General features: G+C 45.6%; 1 protein-coding gene across 1 annotated transcript; it reads left to right on the top strand.

Annotated features, from left to right (window-relative positions):
- The first annotated feature begins 4,706 nt into the window (after positions 1-4,706).
- LOC118698531 (uncharacterized) lies at positions 4,707-8,395 on the top strand. Its single transcript, XM_054516330.1, has 2 exons — positions 4,707-5,911; positions 6,335-8,395. Exon 2 carries the CDS (start codon positions 7,703-7,705, stop codon positions 8,315-8,317), a length of 615 nt encoding a protein of 204 aa, XP_054372305.1. The 5' UTR covers positions 4,707-5,911; positions 6,335-7,702; the 3' UTR covers positions 8,318-8,395.
- Positions 8,396-13,209: the final 4,814 nt, after the last annotated feature.

Genomic DNA, 13,209 nt, shown 5'->3' on the forward strand with positions numbered 1-13,209 from the left:
TTTAGCAACAGTTGGATAGTAACTAATCATCTTTCCTTTGAAGTCCTCTTCATAGCATATTTACTTGTAAAGGGAAAGCATTTGGTTTTTATTTTAAAAAATACTACAAATCACCAACAGCCGGCTTAAGTGAGCATGGAAGACTGACAAAGACTTTGTAATGTTTTTTCTTTTAAATCCCTCACAATCCCATCCCCTACTGGGGAGGCAGCTCAGCGAGTTTCAGCCCACAGCTGCCATCCTGTGCTCATGGAGAGCAACCTCTCCAGCTGTCCCAGCCTCAGGAAAGCACAGAAGAGGGCTTTACACAGATCAGGGATCAAGCTAGGCCCAGGTTGGGCTCAGCTCAGTCACCATGGCACCGTTAGAAGCCTTAAACCCTTTTTCTATCAGATTGATTGTGGTTGCAGTACAGCCACTGTGTTGCTGTCAATGTGCTCCCCTGCAGCCTAGCCTGATATGGTGAGCAGGGGCTTGGGGTTCTTCTGCCTCATGTGTTAAACATCAAACCAGAAGATAAAACAACAGATAAAACCCCTGCCCTGCCATGTGCCTCACTCTGCACCACTGCTATGAGAGGAGGGTGAGAGACCCAGTCAGTTTTAGCTCTGTAAAGAAGCTCCAGAGCAGTGATGAGTGCCTGAATCACATCCCCTGCAGCCATCAGGGGAGTGAGTGCAGGGAAAAGGGCAGAGAAAGGGAAATAAAAAAACAACAGAGCCACCAAAACTGGAGGATGTGAGGATGAATCCAAAACTATGCTCTCCAAGAACTGAAAGAACACATTTCTTAAAACAAGACATCCAAACTGGAATGAGGGACTTGCACTCTTTCCAGATCTTCCCAGCACCATAACCCATTATAAAAAAAAAACAAAAAAAGCCATCTGGTGAAATGGGATACTGCTTTAAGCCTTGCAGAGACTTTCTCCAGCACCACAAACCACCCTTCCTGTTGCTCTTCCTTCACCACTCAGGGCTGAGTGGTAAAGGAAGAGCACCAAAAGAGCCATGGAGACCTGCTTCTTTAGTGTGTGTGTGTATATTTCAGGGTTTTTTTTAAACCAAGAGAAAAATCAATATCATATTTTAAAAAGAACCCCCAGAGCTTTGGGGAAAGTGGGCATAAATGTCAAACAAAACACAAAGAAAGACTGAGCTACTAAGGGATCTTAGAGCAGCAGTGGTGGGGTGGGAGGGAAGAAATACAGCAGACAAATTTAACACCACTTAGGAGGGTTTATGCACAATATTTTCATTGCAAGCAGCATTTAGAAGTGACAATTTAGTGATTTATCATATCCCAGCACACTCCTTCCCTGTCAAAGTGATAGGCAGAACCAGCAGAGCAGCTCTGAACACACTGTTCACTACAAGGCACCACCAACAAATCCAGAACAGCTCCACCCTTGGCCAACCCTGTCCCCTTGGGCCTTCTGAGAAGCTGGGATTTAGGGGAAGGCCTTGCAGGGGAATAGTGTTTCAAATGTCAAAGGATTTAAAAATATAAAAGGCTATGAAAGCTGATGGGACCTGAAAGAATTGAAGGAGAAGGTGTCTTAGCAGAGCATCTTTGGTCAGTGCAGCCAGATAACCTTCAGATATCATTACTGGACCAAAAACTCCGTGCAGAGCAGACAGGATCTGACCACGACACCTGCCTTGGGCCAAACCTGCTCTTCATTTTTCACGAGCCACGCAGTAACGTGGTGTATTTATGATCACTTCTCTCACCAGACGTGGTCGCAATCAGCACTGGATCCCAAAACTGAAGGAGAAGCCTTGCGTAGACAATACCTCCTTCAAGGCTCAGCTCTAGTACCAGGCTTAAGACCTGGCATGCGCATGCATTTGGCAGGGAGTAGCAAATCAAGTGAAAGAACATTTCAGGGTTTTTTTCAGCTGATTGTTTAGGAATTTACTTGGAATAAGCTTCCTCCCCAAGAGGGATTTCAATTCTACACATGCACAAAGAGGAGAAAACATTAATGCAGCATTGAGACAGCTCTGTGCTGAGAGCAGTGGTTTTAAGGTTAAGGCCCTTGTATATCTGGGAGGGTGAAATCTCTGTGTTCAACCCTCTGGGATCATCACTTGGGCTTCCTGTGCTTCTCAAGCTCTCAAAGTAAAATTGACCCACGAAACTCATCTTTGTCTCAATCCTAATCCCTGCATCATCCTTCAGGGGTATTTCCTCACAATGAAATTGGAGTAGGAAATGCTTTGCAGCCCCTTCTTCCCCAAAGGCCCAATCTTTTTTAATTAGGAATGCTCTTCAAGCACAAGGTTTGGATGCAGCCAGTGAGACTCACATTTCAGAAGGACCATCAATGGTCTAATAAAGACACAGCACTTTGAAGCAGGCTGCTGGGACTGAGGAGGATATTTGAAACCTGTTGAAATGCAGTTCTAGCAGAAGTGCAAAATGAAATGTAGTGTAGTAGAACTGGAAAATGAAATGCTGTAAGACAAGGCTGCTCCCCAAATTTGCTCTGCCTGGATCCACGTGCCCTGCAGCACAGCCTTTTCCCTTTCTCCTCACTGCCCTCTGCTCAGCACCAACCCAAACCTGGGCTATTTCAATTCCTGTCACACACAGAGCAGCTGATGGGCAGCAAATGCAGCCTTCCCAAAGTGGCTGCCCATGACCCGGCCTGCAGGGCAGAGCTCAGGGAGGAGGTGGCAGCTTCCTCAGTGGCTTTTCATGTCCTCTCTCTGCCATGCAGATACTGGCATGCATGGCACGGCTCTGTTTTGGCAGCCGGTCCCTTGGCAGGGCTGTGTGAGCACAGGATGAATTGTCTCCTTGCTGTGACACCTGGTCTGGCAGGGCTGACACAGTGACCTCTGCCAGCCGATGCTGCCTGTGCCATCACCTGGCACTGACGTGTTTGATGAAAATCCTTTTGCTGGGATTTTTCTCCTGAGAAGCCTCAGAACAGAAATAGAACCAATTTATGGAAATCTGCTGGCTGTGGAGTGTGAGCTGGAGATGGTTTAGCAACAGGGGCATCTTGGATTGGTCTCCTGTGCATTGTTTCTACTTGATGACAAATCATGGTCCAGCTGTGTTGGGGCTGTGAGCAGTCCCAGGTTTTTATTATTCATTCCTTTCCAGCTTTCTGATGTCTCCGTGCTCTTTTAGTATAGTTCTAATATCTCATTTTCTTTTAATATAATAGAGATCATAAAATAATATTTCAGCCTTCTGAAAGGTGGAGTCAAGATTCTCGTCTCTTCCCTTGTCCTGGGGACCCTCAAACACCACCACAATCACCGGCCGAGCGGGTTCGTGCGAGCCTCTCAGTAACCCTCGGCCGGTCCTGAGTCGGCAGACACCGGGGGGGCAGCCCCGACACGGCCAACAGCGGGGAGACACTCTCTGTGCCCCGAGGGTACTGAGGGCACCTGGGCTGGGGGCAGACACTCTCTGTGCCCTGAGGGTACTGAGGGCACCTGGGCTGGTCGCCTTTGCAGCACAAGAGACACCAGAGACAGCGGTAGATGATAAAGGGCCGACTCTTAGCAGGGGTTAATCCAAGGTTTTATTAGGAGTCCCAAAGGAGCTCGTGCACCTCAGGGGGCTCCTGCCCAGAGCCCTGGGAGATGTGCCAAGGTTACATTTTAAGGGAGGTGGAAACCAAAAGTAGATAACATCCTACCAACCATTAAGTGACCCTAAGGGATGGATGCTGGGGGATAGACATTTAGGACAGCGTATGGGGCAAGGCCTGGGGGACTGACACCCGGCCTCTGGCTAATCACTGGACGACTTGGACCGAAACTTCTGGATGGAGGGAATGGGAGGCTGAGTGATTGACAGAGAGCCAGGGTGGGGGTTTGGGGATGATCTCATCCCGGGAGAGGGATAACACAGGTAAAGGGAGGGGGTACAGTTTGGGATAAACCATTTGGGAAAAATATGGGGATACAAAACAAAATTACTTCAAAGTATTACAAAGTATAAAAATGCACTACAGCAGGTTTGGGCAGCACCAAATAAAATGTAATAAAATGCTTAAAAAATAGAAAAATTAAAAATAAAAATTAAATAAAATTAAAATAACAAAATTAATTTAAAATAAATGAAAACAAAATAAAAACTGTAAAAAGCTGTAAGTGCCGTAAAAGTTCCATAAAATGTAGTGCCGTAAAGAAAGACCCTCAAACACCACCACAATCGCCAGCTTAAGTTGGTCTGGGCAGCACCAAATAAAAAAAAAACAAACCAGCTTTAAAAATAGAAAAATAAAAAATAAAAAATAAAAAAGAAAATTTAAAAAATAAAAGCTTTAAAAATAGAAAAATTAAAAATAAAAATTAAATTAAAAAATTTAAAAAATAAATGGTTTAAAAATAGAAAAATTAAAAATAAAAATAAAAAATGAAATTAAAAAATAAAAATATGCTTTAAAATTAGAAAAATTAAAAATAAGAAATAAAAAATAAATTTAAAAAAAGCTTTAAAAATAGAAAAATTAAAAATTAAAAAGAAATAAAAAATAAAATTTAAAAAATGCTTTTAAAAATAGAAATTCTAAAAAAAAATGAAATAAAAGATAAAATTAGAAAAAAATAAATGCTCTAAAAATAGAAAAATTAAAAATAAAAATTAAATAAAAAATAAAATTAGAAAAATAAAATAAAACTTTAAAAATAGAAAAATTATAAAATAAAAAAATTAAAAAATAAAATAAATGCTTAAAAAATAGAAAAATTAAATATAAAAATGAAATTTAAAAAATTTTTAAAATAAAATAAAAAGCTTTAAAAATAGAAAAATAAAAAATAAAATACTATCAAAGTTTAAAGGTAAATTATCGTGTAGTAGGAGATAGTATAAAATGTATGTTCTGATGTGTAGGATGTATGCAAAGATTAGAGGACCCAAATTGTTATGTCTTCTGTTTGACTGTTTACCAAATAATATTTGGTTTTATTTTCCAGGGATCGGTGAATTTTAAATTTGGAGTCCTCTGTGCTAAGGATGGTCAGCTTACAGGTGATGAAATGTTCAGTCATGGTGAGTTTTCCACCTTCTCCTTAATTGTTTTGCTCATCTGAAAAAAAAAAAAAAAAAAAAAAGGTATGTTTATTATTTGTTACCCTGTTCTGTCCGTTTCCTCAGTATTTGCTGGAGCTCTGCTTACCCAAGCTTTGGGTAAAACAAGCTTTGGGTTCCTTCTGTCCCACTGGGTGTTGCCCAGTTTGGTTGCATCTGGTGAAATTCACCCTGAGCCCTTACAGAACCAGCTCAAACCACGTGAGAGCCATTCGCAGCTCTCTCAGGACACCCGGAGGAGGATGGGTGACGTTTCTGAGCATCTGGCAAGTGTACTTCTATCAAAACTCGGCCTGTGTAATTTCTGGGGAAAACCCTTCTGTATCCTGGAGGGTTCCTCAAACTCTGTTGAGGATCCAGTTAGCAGTTGCTTACCTGGATGGTTCCAGCTCCTCAAGTTAACACTTGTACTCTTGCCCTGTAGTTTAGATCTATTGTAGTTTTGTTATTTTGCACGATTTTACGTCTTTGGAAAATAACGTGCGTTTCACTCTTTGGAACCTCTCGGATCATTCTTTGGTGCAGCACCACCTAATGGGACACTTGGCTGCTGTGCTGAAGGGCTTGGTTACTAGGATTGTAAATCCCGGAGAGTTTGTAAGTCTTCTGTCCCCAGGGAGGTATCACGCTTTGTTCACTCTGTTTGTCAGGTGCTGCTTCTCGTCGGAAGTATTAACTTCAAACTGCCCTGTTCTTTTTTTAACTTTTTTTCCTGGTTCTCTCCGTAGGGCAGGGAAGGACTCTCGTATCCCGGTCGTCAGACTCAGCGCTGCCCAAGAAGATACAGAGAGTGTAAAAATCATAAGAAGCAAATAGGACTGCAGAGGAAACAAACTGGAGAGAACAAAAGGTGATATTGTTCTCCTTAGCCTGGATTAGAAACATCCACTGTGCTTTGATGCCGGTGGCTGCCAGGGGCTCGTTAGGTCTTTTTAGGCAGGTGTAGGTGTTCACTTGTAGGTTCTATTTTTTGGCAAAGGACCATGAGAGAAGTTTATTTCTACATCCAAATAAACATTCATCTTATCTGAACATAACCTGTCATCCCATTTCTGACGTTAAGGACTCCTGTATAAATACTTGGGGAGGTTTTCTTTGTCGTTTCTGAATGGTTCCATTTTGGTTCCATCTACCTGCCGGATACTTGAACGAGTCTGAGGTGGTTTAATTGCATACTGCTTCCTTGAAATTCTGTTGGTCTCTGCTTGGAACCCTTCTTGTAGTGCTTAATGAAAGACTTCTGATGGTGTTTTCTTGCCTGTTTGTGTTTAAGGTCGTGCTCTGATGCATTTACAGAAGCCATGGCAGGAGAGAGTCAGCTGCTGGAGAAGAGGAGACAGTATTATCCCTGTGCAGCATAGAACTGCGCTACTGCTGTGTCATCAGCTGTGTCTGCACTGAAAGTAGCCACCTTCACTTGTAGGTAGCTCCTTGGTGCTTTAGGACATGCTGAGGGATTTATTCCTTTTGGGATCCACGATGAGAATTCCCAAGAGAGGTAGTAATAAGGTATGAGATTGGAAAAAAGCCTGTGTCCTTGGAATGTTGTTGTTGTCGTCAAAAGTTAATTTTTCCTTCTTTCTTAGCCAGTAGTCAGCTTTTTGCTTTATTTTTTGTGGGATCAGTACTTGATTGTTTAAAAAATTGCTTCAAAATAACTGCAGCGGCTGGCCACCAGGACCTTGTTCAGATTTGCCTATTTGCTTGTAGCTAAAACGTTTCCATATTGTTTCTCGTTCTATTGAAGAAACTGCTGCCCAGTCAACTAAGAACTGAACATCTATCTGTCTAGGACATGGGGAGAGGATTTAGGTCGTGTCTTTGTTTCCAGAAAAAAGTTCCAGTGTAGTTTCTAACTAGAGGAAAAGGGGGGGTGAAGACTCGGGGCTCTGATGCCGTTGGGGGCACCCCGAGGTGCCCAGGAGAGGGAGCCCCACTGCGGTGCAGGAGCAGGTATGTTATCACGTACTAGAGAGCAAATTATAAATAGAAATATGAAAATTATAAATATAAAAATATTTTTTAAATCGTTAAAGAAAGCGGTTTTTTTTACTTGTCAGTAGGCAGGGTTTTGATGATAAAAATGATAAATACAAAGAATATGAAGGTAGAAATCTAAGTCTAGAAATATATCATAAATACGTACAGATAAAGTTTAAAACTAGAAGAAAAAATCAGTTGCAGCAGTAGATACGATACATAATATAAATAATACTTTAAATACATGTCTAGAATTTTATAGATATTATAGATAATTATTAATAGATTGCATCAAAAGAAACCATATATATAAATGTGAGTATAACTATACAAAGTATAAAAATATTTCGATACCGTTTAAAAGAAGGTGTTTTCGTGTATTTTTTTGGTTAGAGATGGGGTTTTTATTTGGATTAATAGAAGTATTCTAGAAATATAAATCTAACTATAGAAAGATACAATCGCTAGAGAAAGATATTTCTAAAAACACAACCGAACGACGCCGCCTTCGGGGGAATCGCACGAGCTCGGCCGAAGCAAGGCGAGAGCGGCCGACCCTGACGGCCTCGAGCGAACCGGGGCGAGCGGAGCCGAGGCGCGCCGAAGGCACAGAGCGGCTGGGAGTTGGGCCGAAGCGAGGCGAGCTCTGCCGAAGAGGCGAATGCAGGCGCCAAGAGCCGAGTTGAGGCGACAAGAGCCGACTCGAGCCGAGCGTCTCCGGAGCGAGCCGAGCTCCGCCGAGCGCAGCATCCCGGGCAGGGCGAGGCGCCGGGCCGGGCTCGGGGTGCAGCCGGGGCTCTGGGGGGCTTCCCCGCCTGTCCCTCTCTCTAGCCCTCCTTCCTTCTCCCCGTATTCGCCTTCTCTCGCTCCCTTTCCCCCATTCCCTCTCCCCCCACAAACCCGGCTCCTTCCTGTCCTGTCCCTAGCCCGCTACTCCCTTCTGTTCCCCCTCTCTCCTTCCTCTGCCCAGCCTCCCTGTACCCTCGTCCCGGGCTTTCCCTTCCCGTCCCGCTTTCCTGCGCAGCCCGAGCTCCCTCGCCGCCCTTTCTCATGCCCTGCTCTCGCTCCTCTCTTCCCGTGCCCCCTTTCCTTCTTTGCCCCGCAGCCGCGGGGCTCGGGCTGCCGGAGAGTAAAGCCCCGAGGGCCGGAGCCCGGCGCCCCTGGGCCCTTGCAGGAGTCCCCGCGCGGGGCCGGAGGCTCTCGGCGGATCCCCCCGTGCCGCTCAAGCAGCCCGGCCGACAGCGCCGGAGCTGCGGCTTTGCCGGCATCGCGCTGAGAGCGGCCCCCGCCCTGTGCCGGGCCGTCCCCGCCGTCTGTGCCGCTCCCTCTCTCGCTGCCCCCGGCCTGTGACAGCGAGGCTGGGCAGGAACCTCAAGCCTTCTGGGGGCTGCCCCCGCTTTCTTGTTGCAGCAGAATCCCTTGCTGGGGCCATGCACGTGTGGGAAGGGCTTGGGGGAAGCGCTGCGCTGCTGTCCAGGGCAGTCGGATTCGTTCTGAGCCTTCTTTGGGGGTCAGGAAAAGGGGGGGGGGTGAAGACTCGGGGCTCTGATGCCGTTGGGGGCACCCCAAGGTGCCCAGGAGAGGGAGCCCCACTGCGGTGCAGGAGCAGGTGGGGGGCGGGCGAGGGGCGGGGGTCACGCTGGGTGCCGTCCCCCAGAGGGACCCAAAGCTGCCACCAAATGCACAGGGAGGGAGGGGTGAGTGGGTGTAGGATGCTAAAACCTGGCAAGGCGTTCGGTTTTCTAGGTATTGCTAAAGAATAGGAATTGGTCTCTAAACTCAGCTGGGGAGAAACCCTCTCTACGCACTCATTTGTTTCCAGGAATGTAGAAGGTTCCGCCTGGAGATGGGTAGTAGTTCTGAAGATATTGCCGTGAGGTTTTGATCTAGGAACGGACCGAGCTGTGCCCTGGAACCCTCAGAACAGCTGCAGGGGCTGAAGGCGATAGAAGGGGCTCTCTGGCACCTTTTGCCTCCGTTCTCTGCCAGCGCCCAAATCGTGTCGCAGTCCCGGAAGAGGCGCTTGTCATCCCGAGAGCCAAAAGGAAGACGTGTAAAATCCCAGCTCTGCCTTGGGTTTCGTGTGGGTTTTGTACTTCGTATCGATGTCATTCCAGAGAGCGAGGAAAGAAGAAATGTGACCGGGTCCCACTATTACTGTGTGAAGGCTTTCTTGAAAGGCTGCTGTATTTCTATTGTCTTTTTCCACTCCAAGCTTGACTTTTCCCTTTGTTTTTCGAGCTCTGCTGCATTGGGTGTCCCAAGGAGGGCGGGGTTCCTCAGCAGGGCTCTTAGGAGGTGGCGCTGATTCTGCTTTTTCTGAAGGCGTCTCAAAGCGTGCTACCAGAATGACAGTCTTGTGCACTGGAAAGCTTTCCCTCAGTGCCATCAGCGCACGTCCGTGTCTGAATTGTGGAAGCAGACGGACTAAGAACAGCCAGCACCCGGAGCAGATGTCTGTTGGCTCTGTGTCTGTGAGAAGCGGGCTGTGTGCTGGACGGGGAGAGGCGCTGTTGGAGAGTGGCATCAGCGCCAGGTGTGAGCTGTGAGGATGATGGGGGGCTCGGAGCAGCCCCAGGTGTGAGCTGTGAGGATGATGAGGGGCCGGCTCCTGCCGGGGGGGGGGGGGGGGGGGGGAGGCAATTTTAGGGGGAGGCTTCGCCTCAGCTCCCTTTTGCATGGAGCTGCTGAGAAGAGGGGTTCATGGGGGGCTCCCGGGGCTGTCTCATGGAAGGACTGCGAGAGCTTCTCGCAGCGTCTGGGCGAACACCTGGATGCGCGCTTGGAGACGCGGAGCATCGCTTCAAGGAGGTGCCGAGGGACGAATCTTTGTGCCGGGAAGCAGCAGCCGAACGGGTGAGCGCGTGTGGATTTGGAGCGGGGACTTTGGTCCTTTCCCTTTTCGATTTGATCTTGGCAGTCCCCCCTCCCCGGTTCCCCAGGACCAAAAACGGAGCTTGTGAAGACAAAAGAAAGAGAGGCAAGCAGCTACTCTCCTAATATTGTCTGTGTTCGAACTGGGAGGGATCCGCCTTCACCTGCGGTTCGAAGGGTGTTGATTGAAGGAAAACCTGCCTTTTCCCGGCTGTTAGGGGTATCCCAGGGGTGACAGGGAATCCCTGCGTTCCATTTGAACGGGAATGGGCAAAGTATTGTTGTCATCTGAGGGGTTTGATTTGAAGGCAGCCAGCCCATTTTCATCATCCTAAGGTTTAAATGGAGGGGACAGCGCTGGTGTCCCTCCTTTGCAAGGGTTTGAATTGAGGTCCAAATCCCCCTTTCCACACGGCTTGAAGGATTTCATTGGAGGAAAGCCCCTTCTTTTCTGCTCTCCCAGGGGATGAACTTGAAGGGGAGAACCCATTTCTTTGCCCTTGTTGAAGCGAGGTGAGCGCCGCCCGCGGCGTCAGTTTCGGGGTTCAGTTGCGGGAAGCCGCAGCTCTGGCAGCGTTTGCAGGGCTGCAGTCGGGGCTGTGCCGCTGCATTTGAGGGCGCTTCTTGTGGCCGCGGCCCGGGCCGGAGCGTTGCCGCTCGGGAGCGCTGCCGGCCCGGGCCGGGCGGTTGCCGAGGCGCACGGGGAATTTGGCGCGGCAGCGGCGGAGCCGCTCTGCCGGTGCGAGCCGCCGTGCGGAGCCGAGGGCGGCTGGCGCCGGGCCGGCAGAGGCGGCGCGGGCGCTGCTGCGCCGGCCCGGCCGGTGCCCGCCGCTCTGTCCGCTCCGGGCGCGGGGCTCGGGCGCCGCCGGGGTCCCCCGGGCAGGGGGAGCGGGCGGGGGCGGGGGGGTCTCCGGGGCGGCGCCGCCCCTGCGCGCCGGAGGAGCCGCTTTGCCGCCGGGAGCCGCGCTCCGTCCGGGGCCGGCAGCGCGGGGTTCGGCTGCCGCAAGTTCTTGGGTGTCGTGGTTCGGAGGTGCTCTGTAGGGATCGATCGCACGGTTTTGTGTGGGTCGCAGTGGGTGTGCGCTAAGGGCTCTGGCGTTCTTCCTGACCGGTACGGTTCTCGGTTCAGGTGGTGACGATAAAGGTTTGGTTTGAATCGAGTTCTGTAGTCGGATATTTTTTTTGCCGGGCTATTCTGTTTTTAAAGGCGTGCAATGGTTTCTAGGGGTCGTTGCGCGAAGCAGCGGCTCGGATTTTAATTCTGTCGCGGTGGCTTTTATTAGCGTGGGCGTGTAGCGTTTGCTTCGGTGGGTTCGAGGTGGCGTCGTGTCGTTAATAGCAGCGGGGTTTTTAAAATCTCTCTAATTGCGTTCGTGTTTATCGTCTTCCAGGGCTTTTATTGATTTGGTTTGTTTGATTGTAGTGTATGTTGTATTGTTACGGGATCATTTGGGAGATATTGTTAATGGTTACGTTTCTCTTTAGGCTTTGTGTTTATTTCTGGGTGGTATTTTTATTTTGATCGAATGAGGCTCTATGCGTTTATTCTTCAGCTGGGAATAATTTTTTTGTTGTAAATTAAAGTTGATTTGGTTTGGGGGACTTTTGTTTTACAAATGTATTTTCTTTTGGTTTTTTCCTTTCTTTTTTTTTTTCTTTTCGTTTTTTGTTGTCCTTCGACGTATTTGGTGGTTGTTGATCAGTTTTATTTTTGGGAACGTGGGTATTTATATGGTGGGTCTTTTTAAGTAGTTGTTTGTTTTTGTTGTTTTTTTTTTTTTTTTAATTTGGGTAGTTATTTTCTTATTTTTTAGTGGTTGAGATTTTTTGGGTTTTTTTTCTATTTCGTTCATTAGTTCGCTTTCTAAAGTTCTTTTGACAGAGTATTGCTTATTCTTTGAGTTAGTGTAGATGTAGAATTTTGGTTAGTTTTTAAAATGACGTTCAGGGTCAGTGGCACTGATTGGAGTTGAGCGAGTTGGTTTGGGTTTTTTTAGAGGCTTTTGTGATTTGCTGCGTGTGTTTCTCCAGGGTTTTCTTTTCGTTTGGTTCCATTTTTCTGATGTGATGAGAACTGTCAGTGAAAAGAGTGTTGTGTGTTTTTTTCGCTGGCAGTTGTTCGGCTGGTGGAGGTATCTTGATGGTTTTGGAAGACATTGGTGGGAATTCGATGCTGTTTGTTTTGTCCTTGTATTTAGGAATTGGATTTTAAATGTAAAATTCTAAGGATAGCTATCTTTAAACAAAACAAGTAGATGTGCAGAAATGGGAATAAACTTTTATTTTGATCTATTCGATCTATATTTAAAATTTAACAGGTAACATAAGTCATGATATATTCCAATAAGATATTGTATTTTTTAATAGAGCGTTGTGTATGTTTATAGATATATCAATAGAGATGATAAATATAAACACAGCTCAAAGGAAATTTTAAATATAGAAATGCGTTGCGAATCTATGCAGATATATATATATAAAATTATTAAAGGATTGTAAATCTAAAGTGACATAAATCCATACAACACGTAATACAAGTGATACTGTATATATCTTATTATGATCTATTATAGGAAATAGCCATAAATCTAGTACATCACTATGATATAATATCTAAAACATTATAGATATGGTAAATGTAAATACAACAATATTATTAAAAGTAGTTTAAAAGAAAGGAAGGTTTTGTTTTTTACTTGGCAAAAGCAGGGGTTTTATGATAAAAACTACAAATACAAATGATAGAAAGGTAGAAATCTACTTGTAAAAATATCTCATGACTACATCAAGATGGATATAAAAATTGAAAATATTAGAAAAAAGAAGTTGTAGCAGTAGATTTGGTACATAATAAAAATAATAATTTATCTATATGATGTGAATAATATATATGTGATATGTAATTATGAAGAGAATGCATCAGTATAAACTGTGACTATAAAAGTGAATATAATTATGCAAGCTATAAATATAAAACGATTTCAATATAGTTTAAAAGAAGGGTTTTTTGGTATTTGTTTGGTTAGAGATGGGATTTTTTTTGGAATAATAAAAGTATGATAGAAATCTAAATCAAAGTATAGAAATATGCAATCAATATATAATGATATTGATAAAACCACAAAATATGAATAAATACAGATAATAGGAATAGGCATAATAGATTGTATAAACGACGTAACACATCAATGTCCGGTATAAATATGCGTGTGAATAGAACTAGGAAAACTAGAACTATAAAATTTATTTCAAGAAGGCTTGAAAGAAAGGGGGCTTATTTGGTTCTTGTTTGGT

Source organism: Molothrus ater, chromosome 14 (assembly GCF_012460135.2).
Source record: "Molothrus ater isolate BHLD 08-10-18 breed brown headed cowbird chromosome 14, BPBGC_Mater_1.1, whole genome shotgun sequence".
NCBI classification, from domain to species: domain Eukaryota; kingdom Metazoa; phylum Chordata; class Aves; order Passeriformes; family Icteridae; genus Molothrus; species Molothrus ater.

What these genes read in the sequence shown, in the direction of transcription:
- LOC118698531 (XM_054516330.1), top strand. Translation starts at nt 7,703, where the DNA reads ATGCAGGCGCCAAGAGCCGAGTTGAGGCGACAAGAGCCGACTCGAGCC.